This window comes from Dama dama, chromosome 14 (genome assembly GCF_033118175.1).
Source record: "Dama dama isolate Ldn47 chromosome 14, ASM3311817v1, whole genome shotgun sequence".
Taxonomy (NCBI): Eukaryota; Metazoa; Chordata; class Mammalia; order Artiodactyla; family Cervidae; genus Dama; species Dama dama.
The window spans coordinates 57,297,821-57,318,200 of NC_083694.1; the positions used below are offsets into that span (position 1 = coordinate 57,297,821).

The 20,380-nt window shown below is 40.4% G+C and overlaps 1 protein-coding gene across 1 annotated transcript in view; it reads left to right on the forward strand.

Moving 5' to 3' along the window:
- The window catches only part of AXDND1 (axonemal dynein light chain domain containing 1), a 72,574-nt gene that overhangs the window by 46,449 nt on the left and 5,745 nt on the right, over nt 1-20,380 (forward strand). Inside the window, exons 21-23 of the mRNA XM_061160829.1 lie at nt 4,582-4,692; nt 13,185-13,298; nt 15,032-15,136. Of these exons, the coding sequence (XP_061016812.1) occupies nt 4,582-4,692; nt 13,185-13,298; nt 15,032-15,136 (330 nt within the window). The remainder of the gene's footprint in view (nt 1-4,581; nt 4,693-13,184; nt 13,299-15,031; nt 15,137-20,380) is intronic.

A 20,380-nucleotide genomic window follows, 5' to 3' on the forward strand; every position in this document is an offset into this window, starting at 1 on the left:
GAGGAAGCTTTATTTTTATTCCTTGTTTGTTAAAAACCTTTTTAGAGTCAGGAATGAATGTTGGATTTTATCAAATCCCTTTTCTGCCTCTGCTGAGACGGTCGATGAGTTGTCTTTTTTAGTCTTTTAACATGACAACTAACATTTATTTATTTATTTATTTATGACTGTGCTGGATCTTCATTGTGATGCATAGACTTTCTCTAGTTGCAGGGCACAGGCTTTTTTCGTGAAGCACAGGCTTTAGGACATACAGGGTCAGTAGTTGCAGTGCTTGGGTTCTCTAGTTGTGGTGCATGGGTTTAGTTGCCCCATGGGCATGTGGGATCTTAGTTCTCTGGCCAGAGATCAAACTCATGTTCCCTGCATTGGAAGGCAGATTCTTAACCACTGGGCCACCAGAGAAGTCCCTGATTGATTTTTGAATTGAGTATTAAATGAACCTTAATGTTCCTGGGATAAACCCCACTTCATCATGGTATACTATCTTTTTATATATTACTAAATTCAATTGGTTGAAGTTTTGTGTAGAATTTTTGCATTGATGTTCTTGAAGATACTGATTATATATTAATAGTTTACTTTGTTTTCTAATATTTTTGGTTTTGATATTAGGGGTAATGTTAGCCTCTTAAAATGAGTTGGGAAGTATTTTTTACTCCTCTATTTTATAGAGCAATTTGTATAGAATTATATATTATTTCTGGAGAAGGAAATGGCTACCCACTCCAGTACTCTTGCCTGGAAAATCCCAGGGACAGAGGAGCCTGGTAGGCTGCAGTCCATGGGGTCACTAAAAGTCAGACACAACTGAGCGACTTCACTTTCACTTTTCACTTTCATGCATTGGAGAAGGAAATGGCAACCCACTCGAGTGTTCTTGCCTGCAGAATCCCAGAGGTGGGGGAGTCTGGTGGGCTGCCATCTACAGGGTTGCAGAGTTGGACACAACTGAAGCGACTTAGTAACAGCAACAAACCCCTCTCATTAGGGTTATCTTCATTTCAAATTCATTCCCATCCTGACTACAACTGTCTTCCCCTTGTCTCCTGGACAACCTGTGTGGTATGTGAATCTTTATGACATCAGACTCTGGAACTTATATGGCCTTATGCATATCCTACAAGGTGAAGAGTAGAAGATGGTTCTCCAGAGAAGCTTTCTCTAGTATGGGCATACTATGATGCTGTGTGGCTTGTAGCACACTCCAGCTACATTCTAGTACCTGAAGAAGAACATCTTGCAACCCAAAGGACTGATATTTGACCTTAATGATGGTTTCCCACAATCTGATATTTCTTGGGCTCCTTCCTGATAAATGTGAGAGTTGCATGATGCTGGACTGGTTTCTGGAGCAGGAGGCCCCTTAAGTCAGCATCTTCTGGAGTTTGATCACCCTTACTGATGGTTCATACTTCACTCTACCATAATAATCCCCTAGAGAAGTCTTCATAAAGTCTTGGGGATGATCTAGTTCCCCAAGACCATCAAGGCAGTGTAGTAACTAATGACCCTATTTACCTCCAATGTGATCCTGATGTATTCATTTGGACCTCACCCAGCTGGGTTGCCGTCTTTCAAGAGGACTCAGTTCTTGGGATTCTTACCCCTATGCCTATTTCTGAAAAAAAGATGATCTCAGTGCATATCAGCTGCTTCACTTGGAAATGAGACTTGCTTATGTTTTCATTCGCTGTTTAGAAGCACTATGTCAAAGAGTCCTGGCATCCAGTCAGAGTACAACACTGGGTCCACTACAGCTGAAGCAGCTGCTGAAAACCTAGAATAAGCCAGATGTCTTTTTTCAAGTGTGTTAGGTTGATCATCTATAATGTGTTAGAGTCACTGATGCCTTGGCGTTTGTTCATTATTTGAGCAATCAGCAGATTACCTGAAAAGATTTCTGAGATAAACTTCAGCAGGCCAAGACTGGTGAAAGACACACACTGACCAGCACCTGATAGTTCTGAGAACATGTGGGAAGGAACAATCCTTTCAATGCCAAAGAAATACCTACCATGATAGAAATGAGAAGACTTCTGGCTGGTGCCCTTCAAACTGACTTCTGGCTGAAATTGATGCCATTCTTTCTTGTCTTGCCCTGTGTAATCTATCAAGACCCTGCTATCCTCCTTGGGTTACAGTAACCTTTATGTTGCCCAAGATACTACTGCCAGTTTCAGGATTTGGGCCTCTGAAAAGAGTATGACTTTGAAGAGTGGTGCTGGAGAGCTGCCTCTTGCAGTGTTCCAGAAGGTAAACTCAGAGATCTCAGCTTTGCTACCCTTTTGGGGGGACCTGGAGATGATGGATTCTTAATAACTACATTACTACTGTAGACCCACCACTTATTAGACTATCTCCTGTAGCCTTTTGTTCTCTTGTTTTTGATCCTCTACAATAGGCTTAACATTTAGGACCTTCTCCTTCTCCCCAGACAAGAATTTTAGTCTTTTCACATCAGAAGCATTAATTAACAGCCCTGAATCAGATGTTATCAGAATCAGAGTATTGATGGAAGGAGATTCACGTGTATTGATTGGCAACCGAGCTATCTCCGTCTAGCTCATCAAAGGTGATGTTAAAGGTTTTTTAGGAAAACTTCCTTGATTCTATAGATAGCCATGAAGCTTTTATCAGAAATTCTTATTGGGACTTCGCTGATGGTCCAGTGACTAAGACTCCACACTCCCAATGCTGGGGCCTGGGTTTGATCACTGGTCAGGGAACTAGATTCCACATGCTACAATTGAAAGACCCCACATGCCACAACTAAGTCCCTGTGCAGCCAAATAAGTAAATAATTGTTTTAAAGACTCGTAGTGATATTTTTCCCACCAGATGTTCTATGGCAGTATTTTCAATGTCTCAGAAGTTTGTAAGAAAATGACTAGGATCTGCTTTATAGAATGCAATTCAGCTGAAAATAGTTTATTTCTCATGGATGGTGAACTAACTCTGAAGAACTAAAACTTTTAAAATGTCATTACTGTTTTCAAAGTTGACAAATGTTTTTGTTCTAGGTATGATAAAGTTAAAATATGCATCAAATTTTGTGGCTGGAAGGATCTTTAGGGGCAGTGGTATGATGGAGGCTCAGGCTGGCTCACAAGAGCTGACTGTGCAGACTTCTTCCCAACTCCACATTCAGTGATAACATACTAAATTGATGACTACCATTGAAATTGCCCTATGAGAGTATATATTTTGGAATTCAATGAATGCTACAAATTAGGCATCCCCCCCTCCACCAATAAATGTTTTACCAGCTCCCCAGTACATAGGGGGCATCTAGAGTAAACCAACAGCTTCATCTGTTTTTAATAGATGAAGACTGTTAAGAGTTTACTTGAGAAGCCACAACCAATTAGAAGAACTAAGGATTAGAACCCAATACTTTGATCTCCCTTGTTTGATCCTCTTTTCTGATATGCAGTAAGACATTGAGCTAACTCTTTGAATGCAAAATTTAAACAGTGATGGTAACAGAGCTGTGGTAAACTTATTTACCTGAAGAGGCTTCTATTCCTTATTTATAACACAGGGTTTGGACTAGATTTTTAAAAATTTTTTGGCTCTGATTTTTCACAATAATTCCACAATAAAAGTTTAATCATGAGAAAAATATGAGACATATTACTGCTTTTTATGGTTTGCTTCGAGGACCTAAAGTGGGTGATTATTTCCCCACATGGTACTATATTTGTTTTTTTTTTTTTGATGGTGTGAATGACCAAATCCCCTTCCCCAGAGAAAATAATGCTTCTTAGTTCCCTCTGCTTTTTCTCACTAATAAGGAATAATGCATCTTTTAAACACTGAGTCCAAAGCTTAGTGGTAGGTGATCTTAGTAAAGGTAGTTTTTCTGTTCCCTTTGAGGGAATAAGACCTGTTGGGGACCAATCGTGTTATCTTGATAAGAGATGAGCTCCTTTTCTAAAAAAGTGCTTCAAGTCTATTCACTCACTTTATTGGGGGCAGGAAAAGTAATATTTTTGTAATGGTTAAGAGCCTGGCCACCTGGATTAGAATCTAAACACAGTACATAAATGTATATGTGACCTTGAACGAGATATTTAACTGCTCTGTTCCTCAGTTTCCTCATCTTAAAAAATGAGGATAGTAATAGTCTCATAATGAGGATCAAATGAGTTAGTAATGTACAATGCGTAGAGCAGAGTGCTACATAAGTGTTTGCTGCTGTTATTGTCATATAATTGTAATTGACCCTGGTCAGTTGCATAACATTTATTGGGACAAGTCATTAGACCTTAGTAAATCCAACAACCTTTCTGCCTCTAGTTTTATAACACTTTACTACTTGTCCCATTTCAACCCAGATCCCAAACCCTGTTGATAAGAGATGATATGATTTAGGTCTATATTAATAGAAAATCACTTCTGCACAAATCTTTGAACTGAGCTGATACAAAGTTAATTGAATGGAGTTATATTTAAAGGAATTTAAAGTTATATGTTAAAGGAATTACTCTTAGCAGTTCCTCAGTAGGAGTACGTGAATAAATGAGTTGGTATAATCTGATTTTTTCTGTTTAGTGATTATCTTTTGTCTCTTCTCAGAAAGAATGTTATGATTGGATCACCACGTCCTCTCACCTCCTTTCTGGCCTCAAAGGCAGAAAAATAAAATTACTGACACATGAAGAAAAACGGCAGCTACTTGGAGAAGAGGTATTTGCCATGCATTAGCACTGGTCATCATTCACACTCTTCCTGTATTTCAGTAGATAAGAGTGCCTTGACTTTTTCCAACCAATGTTTTGAATCCTCATTCATTTACTCTATGAGAATTTGGGTTCTAACCAAGAGCACTGGCTGCTCTTCTCTCTTCTAAAGAAGAGAGTCCTCACCCAAACATCTCTCTTCACTTTCTTGGAGGGTGATTTTGCCTCCTAGGATGTGGCAACCCAGTCCAGTATTGTTGCCTGGAAAATCCCATGGACTGAGGAGCCTGATAGACTATAGTCCATAGGGTCACGAAGAGTGGGACACGACTGACCACAGCACAATGTATTACAGCGGGGAGCTGCCCCGCCACTTCCTGCGGCCTATCCTCAGACTTCTCTACTTCTGCCCACACCCCTCCTTCTCCACTGAGTCTCTGTCTTCCCAGCCAAGGTTATGTCTTCCTTTGGGTACTTAATCTCATGTGCATTGTCTTCTTTCTGTAGTATCTTTAATGCCTTCCTCTCTAATGATTCCATTTTATCAATGTGTTAGCAATCTATAATCACGGTCTCCCTCCCATCTGAAAAAATATGTCCCTTGATTTTTTTTCTCCTCCTTTACTACTTATTTCCCTTCTTCCTAGCACAATCACTTTTCTTTTCTTTTCTTTTTTTTTTTTACAATCACTTTTCTTAAAACTATGTAAAGTCCCCCAGTGATCTTATTGTCAGATCCAGGTGTCTCCAAGCCCATATTTAACCTGACTTCTCTGTAGTATTTGATCCTGTTAACCATTCACTTTTTTGGTCATCTCTCTTTGCAAGACAAAAATTCCATCTTTCTCCTATTTCTTTCTTTTCATACTCCTTCCTGTAGTCTTCCACCTCTGCCTGCCTCTTAAATGTTGATATTCTTTCCTTGGCTTATTTTCCCTCTCATTCAACACTCTCCACATTGCTATGTTAATCCTATAGTTTTAACCACCTGTTAACTGAGGATCCCAAGTCAATGAATATCATGTACCTAATGGCTTCCCTCGTGGCTCAGATGGTAAAGAATCCTGCAATGAAAGAATCCTGCAATGAATCCTGCAATGCACAAGACCTGGGTTCAGTCCCTGGGTTGGGAAGAGCCTCTGGAGGAGGGCATGGCAACCCACTCCAGTATTCTTGTCTGGAGAATCCCCATGGACAGAGGAGCCTGGCGGGCTCCATCTGTCGGGTTGCAAAGAGTCAGACACAACTGAGTGACTAAGCACACAATGGCAGTCACAAATGTTTATTTTTACTTCAGTCCGTTTGATGGAGTTCGTCTCCAGCAAAGCCTGAAGAAGCTCCTGTTGCTATTGGAGCCATAAACTATACAGGTGTGATCTGATGGCGTATGTGTCAATGCTCTTGGATCTAAGAAGGAAGTTTCTGTCTATACACTTGCAGGACTTCTGTTTTACATTTATTTAAATTTTTTTTTTCTTTTTTTTAAAATTTGGCTCTACTATGTGGCTTGTGGGAGTTCCCCAACCAGGGGTTGAACCTGGGCCACAACAATGAAAGTTCTGAATCATAACCACTAGACTACCAGGGAACTCCTTATTTTACATTTAAACACTGAAAAAAACACTACCTTTTTAAGTTGTACACCCTTAACAAATTCTCATTTTTTCTTTGCTGCCCAGATCTTGGCCAGAATTATTTTGAATTAACCACTGAATGATTTCATTAACATTATACATCTTAAATTAAAATACAGTTTTAAAAACTTAATGAAGTACCATAGATATGATCTTGGCTGCACTTCTGATCTAGGAAAAAATTCAAGACCTAAACAGAATCACAAAGACTTAAGAACAGAAAGGATTTTAAAGGTCGTTGAATTCAACCAACCTTCAAATGCATGAATCTTAGTGTAACACCTACACAGCTGATCATTAGGCCTATGTTTGAGTACCTGAAGTGATAGAGAACTTTCAGAGTTAGTCCATTTGTTTTTGGTGAGCAGTGACTATTAGAACATTATTCTTTTATTGAACAAAATGATAAGACATTTCCTTGTAGCTTTTTCCCTACCTTCTGGTCCTAGTTCAGTCTTTGAGTTTATATGAAAAGGCTGATATGTCCTCCACATTGTAGTATTTCCCACTATTCAATATTATGGTATTTCTAACATTTGAAACTAGCTATATTCAACCTAAGTCTGTGTCTAGGTTTTCTATTATTTTATATTAATTTGTCTATTCATTTAGTCATCACCACAGTCTTTTAATTATTGAGGCCTTATGATACATTTTTATATTTGGTAGGGCCAGCACTTCTTCACTAATCTTTTTGGGGTGTTTGATGGCTATTCTTGTTTATTTATTCTTCTATATAATCTCCCTCTAGAAAATATATGATTCTTTAAAACTCAAGTGATATTAAATTTATATACTAACTTAGAACACACATTTATGCTGTTGAGTAGTCCTGTGAAGAATATGGCTGATAGGATGTCCACCTGTATGCCTTTTAATAATGTTTTATCGTTTTCTCATTTTGCACTTTTCTTGTAAGGTAGGCTTGAATATTTTATTTTTTGATATTTTAAATGGAAACTTCTTTTCCATTATACCTTCTAATTGGTAACTGTGTATATATACTGATTTCTGTATTTTAATGTTTTGTATGGTGACTCTACTAAATTATCTTATTATTTAAATAGTTTTTCAATAAATTCTTTTGGGTTCTCCAGATATTCAATTAAACCACCTATGCATAGAAATAGTTACCTCTTCCCCCCCCCCCCAATTATTATACCTTTAATTGCTTTTTCTTGTCTAATTGCATTGAATTATTCTTCTCTTTCCTTCTGCCTTAATCTTTAGAATTTTCATTAGTGAGGACCTACTGAAGGCAAACTTAATTTTTGGTTGTCTGAAAATGACTTTTTTTCACCCTCATTCTTAATTTTTTGTTGTTGTTGTGTATACAATTCTAGGATGATTTTCTCTCTGCACATAGAAGATACTGTTTCCACTGTTTTCCAGGTTTTATTGTTACCAAACTGACAATTGAAAATCCAGCTGTCAGACTTCCTTTGTGGCTCAGTGGTAAATAATACATCTGCCAATGCAGGAGACATGGGTTTGATCCCTGGTATGGGAAGATCCCACGTGCTGCGGAGCAACTCAGCCCTTGTGCCACAGCTGCTGAGCCTGTGCTCTGCGCACCCTAGAGCCCGTGCTCTGCAACAAGAGAAGCCACAGCAATAAGTCTGTGCACTGCAACGACGAGTAGCCCCCAGTCGTTGCAACTAGAGAAAAGCCTATGTAGCAAGGAAGACCCAGCACAGGCATAAATAAAAATCCAGCTGTCCATTCTTTTGAAGTTAATCTCTTCTCTCTGGCTGCATTTAAGATATTCTTTTTTACTTTGGCATTTTGCAGTTTCACTCTGATAAATGTGGATGAAATTTTTCTTTTCAAATTCTACTTGGGATTCTCTTGGTTTTCTGAATCTTTGGCTGGGTATCTTTCACTGGATTTGGAAAATTCTCAGTCATCATCTCTTCAATTGTTGTCTCTACTGTATTTTCTCTTTCCTTTCCTTCTGTAACTCTGAATGGATATATATTGGAATCTGTCCCCAGTGTCTTTTAATTCTTCATATTTTCTATCTCTTTGCCTTCCTGCATTGAATCCTAGATGATTTCTTCTGACTTAATTTCCAGTTCACTAATTTTCTCTTTAGCAGAGTTTAATCTGCTCTTAAAGCTTTCTGTTGTTTGAAATTTAATTGTTCAAGTTCTATTCGGTTCTTTTTCAAATCTGATTATTTTTGTAATCTTTCATAGTTTCAATCCCTTATTTCTTTTAAAGTTTAAATATAACTATGTAGCCTATCTGATAATTTGAGCATATATCTATATAAGAATTTTAATTACAGTATTATTTATAACAAAATATAAGAGACAATATAAATACTGAGCAACAGAGAATTACTTTCATAAATTATGGTATGTTCAAGTAGTAGAATTCCATACAGATAAAATAGATGATTATATAGTGAAATAAGAATCACCCATGATATGTTATTGAGAAAAGCAGATGTAGGAACATACATTTATTATTTCATTTGTATGAATGTGTTTATATGTGGATAAAGCAGACTAGCATATTCAACAAAGTGATTCAAGTTGTTACTTCTGAGGGTTGAGATGATTAATTTCTCTGTAATGCTCAAATATTTTATAGCAATAGTGTGTTATCAGGAAAAGTATTTTCATTTTGGAAAAATATCCTAATATACTGTGACTATTTTTCTATGCCATGTGCATAATGCTACAGCATAATTTAAAATTGCTATAAAATATCTTGTATGGTTTATATTATGCTTTTTAATTGCATTTTCCTATTGTGGGCATTGAACTTAAGTATAAATTTGTTTTATAAATATTGCTGCAATAAACTTCTGAAGGACAGTCTTTAGTCAATATTTGTGCAGAGTCCACTGAGGTATTCAACACTGTTGACTCCTTCTCTCTTCGCTTTTGGCTTTCCTTGTGACCCTTTCATACTTCTGAGGCAACTTTTAGCCTCCTTTCCAGTCTCCTCTTTCTTCCCTGACCCTTTTTGTGACTAGGTTCCTGTCCAAATAAGGCCTTGTCCCCTGGTCATTTCACAAGTTCTCCTTTGGCAATATAATTTACTTTCTTGGCTTTAAATAAATGCAGATAACTGTTAAATATTTATCTGTAACCAACCAATAGCCTTCCAATCTAAACTCCAAATCCACAAATTCAGCTACTTACTTATTTTGCCCCTTATGGGTCACAGCCTTGTGTAGCTCAGTGAAGCTGTGATCCACGCTTTGTAGGGCCACCCAAGATGGACAGGTCATGGTGGAGAGTGCTGACAAAGTGTGATCCACTGGAGAAGGGAAACCACTTCAAACCACTTCAGCATTTTTGCCTTGAGAACCCCATGAACAGTATGAAGAGGCAAAAAAATATGACACTGGAAGATGAACCCCCTGGGTCTGAAGGTGTTCATTGCTCTATGGGGGAAGAGCAAAGGGCAATTACTAATAGCTCCAGAAAGAATGAAGCAGCTGGGCCAAAGCGGAAATGACACTCAGTTCTGGATGTGACTGCTGGTGAAAGTAAAGTCTGATGCTATAAAGAACAATATTGCATAGGAACTGGAATGTTAGGTCTGTGAATCAAGGTAAACTGGATGTGGTCAAGCAGGAGATGGCAAGAGTGAACATTGACCTCTTAGGAATCAGTGAATGAAAATGGACAGGAAGGGGCAAATTTAATTCAGATGACCATTATAGCTAATACTGTGGGCAAGAATCCCTTAGAAGAAATGGAATAGCTCTAATAGTCAACAAAAGAGTCTGAAATACAGTACTTGGGTGCAACCTTGTAAACGACAGAATGATCTCAGTTTGTTTCCAAGGCAAACCATTCAACATGACAGTAATCCAAGTCTATGTCCCAACCGCTGATGCTGGAGAAGCTGAAGTTGACCAGTTCTATGAAGACCTACAACACCATCTAGGGCTAACACCAAAAAAGAGATGTCCTTTTCATCATAGAGGATTGAAATGCAAAACTAGGAAGTCACGAGACACCAGGAATAATAGGCAAGTTTGGCCTTGGAGTACAAAATGAAGCATGGCAAAGGGTAACAGAGTTTTGTCAAGAGGATGCACTGGTCATGGCAAACACCCTTTTCCAACAACCCAAGAGGCAATTCTACACATGGACATCACCAGATGGCCAATACAGAAATCAGATTGATTATGTTCGTTGCAGCCAAAGATGGAGAAACTCTATACAGTCAGCAAAAACAAGTCCTAGAGAGCTGACTGTGGCTCAGATCATGAACTCCTTATAGCAAAATTCAGGCTTAAATTGAAGAAAGTAGGGAAAACCACTAGGTAATTCAGGTATGAACTAAATCAAATCCTTTATGATTATACAGAGGAGATGATGAATAGACTCACAGGATTAGATTTGATAGAGTGCTTAAAGAAGTATGGACGGAGGTTTGTAAAATTGTACAGGAGGCAGTGACCAAAACCATCCCAAAGAAAAAGAAATGCAATAAGACAAAGTAGTTGTCTGAGGAGACGTGTAAGTCTCTGAGGAGACTTACAGATAGCTGAGGAAAGAAGAGAAGCGAAAAGCAAGTGAGAAAGGGAAAGATGTATCCAGCTGAATGCAGAGTTCCAAAGAATAACAAGGAGCGATAAAAAGGCCTTCTTAAATGAACAATGCAAAGAAATAGAGGAAAATATTAGAATGAGAAATACTAGAGATCTTGTCAAGAAAACTGGAGATATCAAGGGAACGTTTCATGCAAGGATGGGCATGATAGAGGACAGAAACAGTAAGGACCTAATAGAAGCAGAAGAGATTAAGAAGAGATGGTAAGAATACACAGAACTATGTAAGAGCAGTCATAATGACCCAGATAGCTACAATGATGTGGTCACTCAACTAGAGCTGGACATCCTGGAGTGTAAAGTCAAGTGGGCAGTAGGAAGCATTACTCTGAATGAAGCTATTGGAGGTGACAGAACTTCAGCTGAGCTGTTTAAAATCCTAAAAGATAATGCTGTGAAAGTTCTGCACTCAATATGTCAGGAAATTTGAAAACCTGAACAGTGGCCACAGGACTGGAAAAGTCAGTTTTCATTCCAATCCCAAAGAAGAACAACGCCAAAGAATGTTCAAACTATCATACAATTGCATTCATTTCACATGCTAGCAAGGTTATGCTGAAAATCCTTTAAGCTAGGTTTCAGCAGTATATGAACTGGGAACTTCCAGATATACATGCTGGGTTTCAAAGAGGCAGAGAGAGGAACCAGAGATCAAATTGCCAACATCTGTTGCATCATGGAGAAAGCAAGGAAGTTCCAGAAAAACTTCTGCTTCATTGACTATGCTAAAGCCTTTGCCTGTGTGGATCACAACAAATGTGTGGAAAATTCTTTAAGAGATGGGCGTACCAGACCACCTAACTGTCTCTTGAGAAATCTGTTATGAAGGTCAAGAAGCAACAGTTAAAATTGGACATGGAACAACTGACTGTTTCCAAGTTGGGAAAGGAGTATGACAAGGCTGTATATTGTCACCCTGCTTATTTAACTTCTGTGCAGAGTACATCATGCGAAATGCCAGGGTAGATGAATGACAAGCTGAAATCAAGATTGCCAGGAGAAATATCAACAACCTCAGATATGCAAATGGTAACACTCTTATGGCCGAAAGTGAAAAGGAACTAAATAGCCTTTTGATGAGGGTTAAAGACAAGAGTGAAAAAACTGGCTTAAAATTCAGCGTTCAAAAAACTAAGATCATGATTCCATCACTTCATGGCAAATAGAAGGGGATAAAGTGGAAGCAGTGACAGATTATATTCTCTTGGGCTCCAAAATCACTGCCAACAGTGACTGCAGCCGCAAAATTAACAGACACAGAGACATCACTTTGCTGTACAGTCAAAGCCATAGTTTTTCCAGTAGTTATGTAAGGATGTGAGTTGGACCATAAAGAAAGCTGAGCGCTGAAGGACTGATGCTTTTGTTTTGTGGTGCTGGAGAAGACTCTTAAAAGTCCTTTGGACAGCAAGGAGATCAACCAGTCATTCCTAAAGGAAATCAATCCTGAATATTCACTGGAAAGACTGATGCTGAAGCTGAAACTTCAATGCTTTGGGCATCTGATGTGAAGAGCCAACTCATTGGAAAAGACCCTGATGCTGGGAAATACAGAATTCAAAAGCAGAAGGGGGTGGCAGAGGGTGAGATGGTTGGATGGCATCATCAACTTGATAGACATGGGTTTGAGCAAACTCCAAAAAATAGTCAAGGACAGGGAAGCCTGGTGTGCTGCAGTCCATGGGGGTCACAAAGAGTCAGACATGAGTGAGTGACTGAACAACAGCAGCATGTTGCTAGAGTGATTGTTTTGAAATGCAAAACAGGTCAATGAAATTATTGGTACTTCAGGATAAAATCCAGTCTCCCTGGCATAATATTCTAGTCCTTCCTCTGTGACTGTGCTCCTGTCCATCTGCTTCTGAGTTTTTGTTCTATTGACCTCCTTTTGTTCTTAGTGCCAGTCATGTGCAAATAACATTATCTGTCTGGAACTCACTTGTGCCATCTTTTTTCTCCTGACCCATCCTTCCAGAGGAAACACAGACATTATGTCCTCCAAGAAACCTTCTTGATGAACCCTCTCTTTCTCCCCTACCCAATACCAGAGCTGGTTTAGGTGCTCCTACTCTTTGACTATATGTAACCATAGTATTTTCTTGTCCACTAAATTGTAAGCTGCTTAAGGCAGGGACTGTTCTTATTAACCTTGTATCCTTATCACTAGCATAGTGCCCAATTACAAAATTAATGCTCATTAAATATTTTTGAATGGAAATATTGCTAATCTTCTGCAAAAATATATATGTCCACTAAGCTACAATATAATATTGTTGTGTCTAATAGGATATTCTAAAAAAATTAAGTGGGCTTGAAGCAGGAAAGATTCATAAAGAAATTGAAGAAGACATGGAGGACAAGAAACTTGAGAAGGAAAAGAAAGAAGAGAATGCAGACGAGGTAAGATTATTTAGTATTAGTTCCTTTTCCTTTATATTTTTAAAGAAAATATATAATGAATATATATATTTAAAGAATGAATATATAATGAAAAAAAAAATATATATATATTTGAGCCTCCAAGACGGCTAGTGGTAAAGAATCCACCTGCCAGTGCCAGAGACATGAGTTCAATCCCTGAGTTCAATCCCTGAGTCAGGAAGATCTCCTGGAGAAAGAAATGGCAGGCTATATAGTCCATGGGAGTCAGACTCGACTTCATGACTAAACAACAACAAATGCAGTGTGTGTATATACATATGTATATATACAATTGAAAGTAGAAATAGATCATCTGGAGTGAACGCTTCAACTTCCTTCCTTTCCTCATTTAGATTTAACCATACTTGCACACACATTTATGTCTTTATTTTCCAAGGATAGGGTGTCCCTCTTCCTTTCTAAGTTCAGCCATTTCCCACTGGCCTCATTCACCTATACTACTGATAACTACACAATCTACCTATTACTCTGATGCTGTTTCTTTATCCTTTCATTGCCATGTTTTTCAAATAGTTGTTTAGACTCCTGTCTCCACTCTTCAGCTCCCACTCTGAACTGCCTTTTCTCACTTCCCTGAGGCCATCCACACTTCTCTTCTCCTTATCCTGTCTCCACCCCTGCTGTGGCATTAATAATAAAAATAACCCTTATTGGAGCATTTGTGATGATAATAATAATAATGAAAATACAATGATAACTACCAATAATTGAGTGCCTACCATGGCCTGCACATGTTATCTCTTACTTACACAATACAACCTCAAGGTAAATATTATTGTCCCCATTTTACAGATAAGAAAACTGAAGCTCAAAAAGGTTAACTGACTTACTGAAAACCATATGCTATTAAGTGGCAGAACCAACATTCAAACCTAGTTTAGTCTGGCATAAGAGCCCTTGTAATTCCTGGGTGGACTACTATTTTCTTTGGCTTTCAGAATTCATGATCACTCTCCATTTTGTCTTAATTTACTTCCCTGGGGTGTTTCTTTGCTCTGAATAGTTTAGATGTTGGTATGACCCCAGACCATAACATACATCCTTTACTCACTTTACGTGCTGTACAAAAGAATAAAAATATTGTATAACACCCGTGCCTCTTTTGATCAGCATTTTCTACTTTTCTTCTGGTATAGTACTTGGCATATAAAAGGCAAAATATATGGAATACATTATTTTTTGGCCATTAAATCTGTCATACCTATTAAATCTCCTCCTTCCCTTCTTCTGAGGCCTGAGTTCTGGCCCTTCCCTCCCTATTTTACAAACTCCTATTCAGCTTTCAAGTATCATTTCACTGTAAACAACAACAACAACAACAAAAACCTGGGGTGTCTAGACAAAATGCAGGGCCCTTTTCTGGGTACACATAGCTCTTGGAACTCACCTTTATGATCACAGTAATCATGCAGACCATAATTATTTTATTGATTATCTCTCCTACTGTTCTATGAGGTCCTGAGGTCTGAAAGAAATCCTCTTTGTTTGTTTCACAGTTACTTCCCTTTGTCCCCACTTCCCCGTCCCCGCTCATTTTTCCCACAGTGTTTCCTGTAAGTCTTTTAAATGCTTCCCAAATGATGAAAACAAATGGAAAACCAAAGCTTCAGACATGATACCAGGCAACTTGCCCTGCCACTGGGTCACACACACCAGCTCACTAACAGGTCTGTGGTATTTCTATGCCCTAGGAACCTTCGACATCTACAGAGAAGGAAAAAATCATTCGAGTCATTGGAGAAGACGAAAATATTCACTCCCAACCTCTCTATGCAACAGATGCATTGTCTTCTTGGGTGTGTATCTGCAACTCAGCTAGGAAATTCAAAACTAGAAAATTTAACAGTATGTAAAAATTATATGGATCTAACATAACTTTTAGCATTCCTAAGAGGACGCCTAAGTAATATATTTTCCAGATTTATGTTTCTCTCAGCATCATCCTTGGAAAAACTCTTGTTTGTTCACAAAAACTTTTCATTCTCTTCCTTAAAACTCATTTTAAAATCAGCATTTCATCTCTTTCCTTAACTTAACAATATTATGGTCAATATTTGATCAATTTTAAAAATATATTTGTTTAGCAGACTCTGTTGATAACTGTGATAAGAACATACCACCAGGAGGGGGGATCGGGATGGGGAACACATGTAAATCCATGGCTGATTCATGTCAATGTATGGCAAAAACCACTACAATATTGTAAAGTAATTAGCCTCCAACTAATGGTGACTGCAGCCATGAAATTAAAAGATGCTTACTCCTTGGAAGGAAAGTTATGACAACCTAGATAGCATATTAAAAAGCAGAGACATTACTTTGCCAACAAAGATCTGTCTGGTCAAGGCTATGGTTTTTCCAGTGGTCATGTATGGACGTGAGAGTTGGACTGTGAAGAAAGCTGAGCGCCGAAAAATTGATGCTTTTGAACTATGGTGTTGGAGAAGACTCTTGAGAGTCCCTTGAACTGCAAAGATATCCAACCAGTCCATCCTGAAGGAGATCAGTCTTGGGTGTTCATTGGAAGGACTGATGCTGAAGCTGAAACTCCAATACTTTGGCTACCTCATGCGAAGAGTTCACTCGTTGGAAAAGACCCTGATGCTGGGAGGGATTGGGGGCAGGAGGAGAAGGGGACGACAGAGGATGAGATGGCTGGATGGCATCACCGACTCGAGGGGCATGAGTTTGAGTAAACTCCGGGAGTTTGTGATGGACAGGGAGGCCTGGTGTGCTGCGATTCATGGGGTCACAAAGAGTCGGACACGACTGAGCGACTGAACTGAACTGAACTGAATAAAAATAAATGAAGAAAAAAAGAACATACCACCAACCACAAGAATTACTGGGGAACTAGAAACCTTTAGACAGTAGCTATGGAAACTCAGCAGGAAAACAAAGTTAAAACTCCTTCACAAAAAGTTCTAGGATCATTTAAACTTAAGTTAGCTCTAGATTTGTATCTCTCTGTACAGGATGCCATGACTTTAGGAATCTCTGGGTGGGCTTCATCCCACTGACCCCCTGAAATGGTATGCAACATTCTGTCTGCATAGTCATACTGTGCATTTTCTTGGGGAGTAAGGGGATGTGCTGGAAATCCATAGACATCATCAAATTTTTCAACCTCAAAGTTAAGAACCATTTCATTGCTAGGAGTCTGACCCGTCTGAGTAGGAACTGGTGTGTACAGGCGTGGGGAGCTATGGTGAGGGTACTGGTGGATGGCAGCTAGATCAGTAAAGTGGCTGCATGGTCCAGAGTAGAGGCAGATTGCAGGGATGTATGTGAAGGGAGATTGTAGGAAATAGGCTCCAACTCTGGGAGGAAGAACTGGGTGAAACCATGTGGAGAGTTAGGCAGGAACAGCCAAAATTGGAGAAAGAGTGGTGCATGGGGGTTGGGGGGTTGCAATCACACTCTCCCAAAGTAATGCCTTTTTAACAATTTTTTAAAATCATATGTTAATATGTCAGTTGATAGGCTTCCTCGGTGGCTCAGTGGTAAGGAATCTGCTTACCAATGCAGGAGACACAGGTTCGATCCCTTGGTCAGGGAGATCCCCTGGAGGAGAAACCCACTGGAGAAATCCCAGGAACAGAAGAGCCTGGTGGGCTGTAGTCCATGGGGGTCACAAAGAGTCTGATGCGACTGAACTGAGCATGGACACATGTCAGGTGATAAGACTGTGAGGCAAAGATGTCAGGGTAAGCAATGCAAATGCAATGTCATAAGACATATTTTCTAAAAAGGCAAACAAAGGGTAGCACTATAATAAGAACCCCCCACCAGTCCCACCCAAAACCTTCCTACCCCAGATTTTCTCCCCTGAGGTAAAAGCCCTGCTCTGCTATCCTGGCAAGACATCAGAGTGCGTGCTAAGTCTCTTCAGTCATGTCCGACCCTTTTCAGCCCCATGGACTGTAGCCTGCCAGGCTCTTCTGTCCATGGGATTCTTCAGGCAAGAACACTGGAGTGGGTTACTGTGTCCTTCCCTCGGGGATCTTCCTGGCCCAGGGATCGAACCCTCGTCTCTTGTGTCTCCTGCACTGGCAGTCGGGTTCTTTATCATTAGTGCCACCTGGGAAGCCTGGCAAGGCATCAGGTTCTGGCCTAAAGTGTGGGGAGAAGCAGTCAGGAAAATAGAAGCCTGTAGCCTGGGGCAAAATGGAGGGTGTGGTGCTTGTCTTTGATAGCGTGGGGCCCCTGCTCCAGGATGCCACAGTTCCATCTGATACAGTGTGGGGCTGTGTGGCGAGCCCACCTGAGGATGATGTGGTCCAGAAAGTCTCTCTCTCGGCTCAGAAAAGTTGCTAATGTTCTACTGTAGATCCCTGAAAACCCAACTGTCCAGGTTCTCATTGACCATGAGGCCTAAAATGGACTAAAATGCCATCCAGATGTACTTGCAAGTTCCTTGAAGTAAAGAAGAATCACATTCATCCTAGGGGGTAGAAAGGGATCACCAGGTGCTCAGAGGGGCCCTAAGTGTGCTGGGCAAGTGAAGGCAAAGTAGATCTTTGGGGATGTCGGTACCCAGAGAATGAAGATCCCTGACCTGGAGGAGGTCAGAGATTCGGGGTGGGAGGTGGAGCCTGGGGGAAGGGTGCGGTCTTGATGTGGACTGCGCTGTGGACTCGGTGGGGCAGGAGGGGCCTTGGCTCTGTGCTCTTTCCATTCATAAAGACATCAGGGCTCCCTGAGGGCAGTTTAAGATTTTAAAAACTTTCACTGTAAAAATTTCTTTTTTTTGGTTTTTGCCATACATTGACATGAATCAGCCATGGATTTACTTGTGTTCCCCATCCTGAACCCCCCTCCCACCTCCCTCCCCATCCCATCCCTCTGGGTCATCCCAGTGCACCAGCCCCGAGGTCTGGATGTCTCATGCATCCAACCTGGACTGGTGATCTGTTTCACACTTGATAATATACATGTTTTGATGCTGTTCTCTCAGATCATCCCACCCTTGCCTTCTCTCATAGAGTCCAAAAGTCTGTTCTATACATCTGTCTCTCTTTTGCTGTCTTGCATATAGGGTTATCATTACCGTATTTCTAAATTCCATATATATGTGTTAGTATACTGTATTGGTCTTTATCTTTCTGGCTTACTTCACTCTGTATAATGGGCTCCAGTTTCATCCATCTCATCAGAACTGATTCAAATGTATTCTTTTTAATGGCTGAGTAATATTCCATTGTGTATATGTACCACAGCTTTCAAAATTTTCTTTTGCTTTGTTTGCTTGTTTTTCCTTTATCCGTTTTTTTCCCTCTGTCTTTCTTTTTTTCTTTTTGACAAAGACTTAACCTCTGGCCCTAAGAACGTAGCAACCATTTAGCAGGGCTACAGATCCAAGGCACTAGTTCTTTTGGGCAGTGGCTCTCTCTCTTTCTGGTCTGCAAACGCAGCTCCCAGGAGGCAGTTTGATTGACACTGGGGAAGGAAAGAGAAAAGGAAGGGAGGGATAGAGAAGCAAAAACCTTGTGGTTTGCAGGTATAACTTGTCATGTCCCTAGGAGCTGAGTTATAGAGCAGGAGAGGACAAAGAGATAACTGCATCCTGGGTTTCCAGTGAGAAGCAGTTCCAGACTCCTGAGAGGCTAGGATCCTGAACATGGAGAATTCTGGTTACTTCTCGTAGCTCCTCCTTCAAATGACTCCAGGACAGGGTTTTCTGGGGGCTGAGATATGACTGATATCTCAACAGGAGTAGTGGTGGTGAGTCACCACCAGCTTGGACAGGCTAATTGCTTGGCCTTCAACCAGAGCCTTATTCATATTGTTACCTGATGCCCTAGTATCCACCGTAACTAGGAGAGGGAGAGGGATGGACTATCAATTATTCAAAACTCTCTTCAGTTAGCTGGAAATTAGGACGTTGTGGGACTTCCTGAAGACTGTACTCAAAGCAGGAACTAAGCACGAAACTCGGCCTGCTGTGCCTGTTTCAGGCACCATCCGGTCTGGCACTTCCTGATTTCACTGGTGAATCAGGTGACCCCAGTAAGCGGCCCACTCTGCCTCTGCACGTCCTGGGGTGCCGCCTGATTTAATCATGTCTGAGAACTTGCTGCAGGGCACCCCTTGTGGCCCTCTCTGAATGGGAATCATTTCAAAGTTGTCCCTGGAGGAGAAGCAGCCTGAACTCTGTAACAATTCGCTGAGGGTGGAGGTATGGGAAGACTAAATTCAGCAAACTCTCCTGCAGCGTTCAGCTGACCCCGGGCACTTTCGCCTGGCTGCAAGAGCTGGGTTGCCTTGGGCTCAGCTACCCTAAAGAGCACGATGTTAGGAACAATCTCTTTTAGGCCTGCCTTCAAACCACAGGTTCTGGCTGTTTGTAAAGAGTTGTAAATATGAGGGAGATAGGATATTTTTGCTGATTACCTCTAAACTCCTTTGAAAGAAAGAGTAGGGGCCAGACTTGGAGCATCAGCCATATTTTTTTCGCTGAGCTAAAGGAAGCGCTTAGAAACCTGTGTTTTCCTTCCACAATATCATGTACCCCCGGCGTAGGTATTAAGGACAGTGACCAAATTATCCATCTTTTAATGGCAGCAGGGAAGGGTCCTTGGAATTAGTGGGTCCAGAAAATATGTCCAAAGCTGACAGGGTCACTGTGGCTGGCTAGGCATTCAGTACTGAGCACTGGATTCCAAGGAACTGGGTCTGAAGCCAGATCTTCCCTGAAATAGTCTCAAGCTAAAGATGTTAGTCCAATCCAAAGCCCCTTAGTAGGTTTCCCTGGTGACTCAGTGTTAAAGAATCCTCCTGCCAATACAGAAGACGCAAGTTTGATCCCTGGTAAGGGAAGGTCCCACATGCTGCGAAGCAGCTAGGCCTGTGCACCACAACTATTGAGCCTGTGCCCTAGAGCCCGGGAGCCACAACTATGAAGCCATCGCGATGAGAAGCCCATGCACCGTAACTAGAGAGTAGCCCCTGCTCGCCGCAACAAGAGAAAGCCTGCACAGCAACCGAGACCCAGCACGGCCAAAAATAAATTTAAAAAAAATTGTTTTTTAAATTAAGCC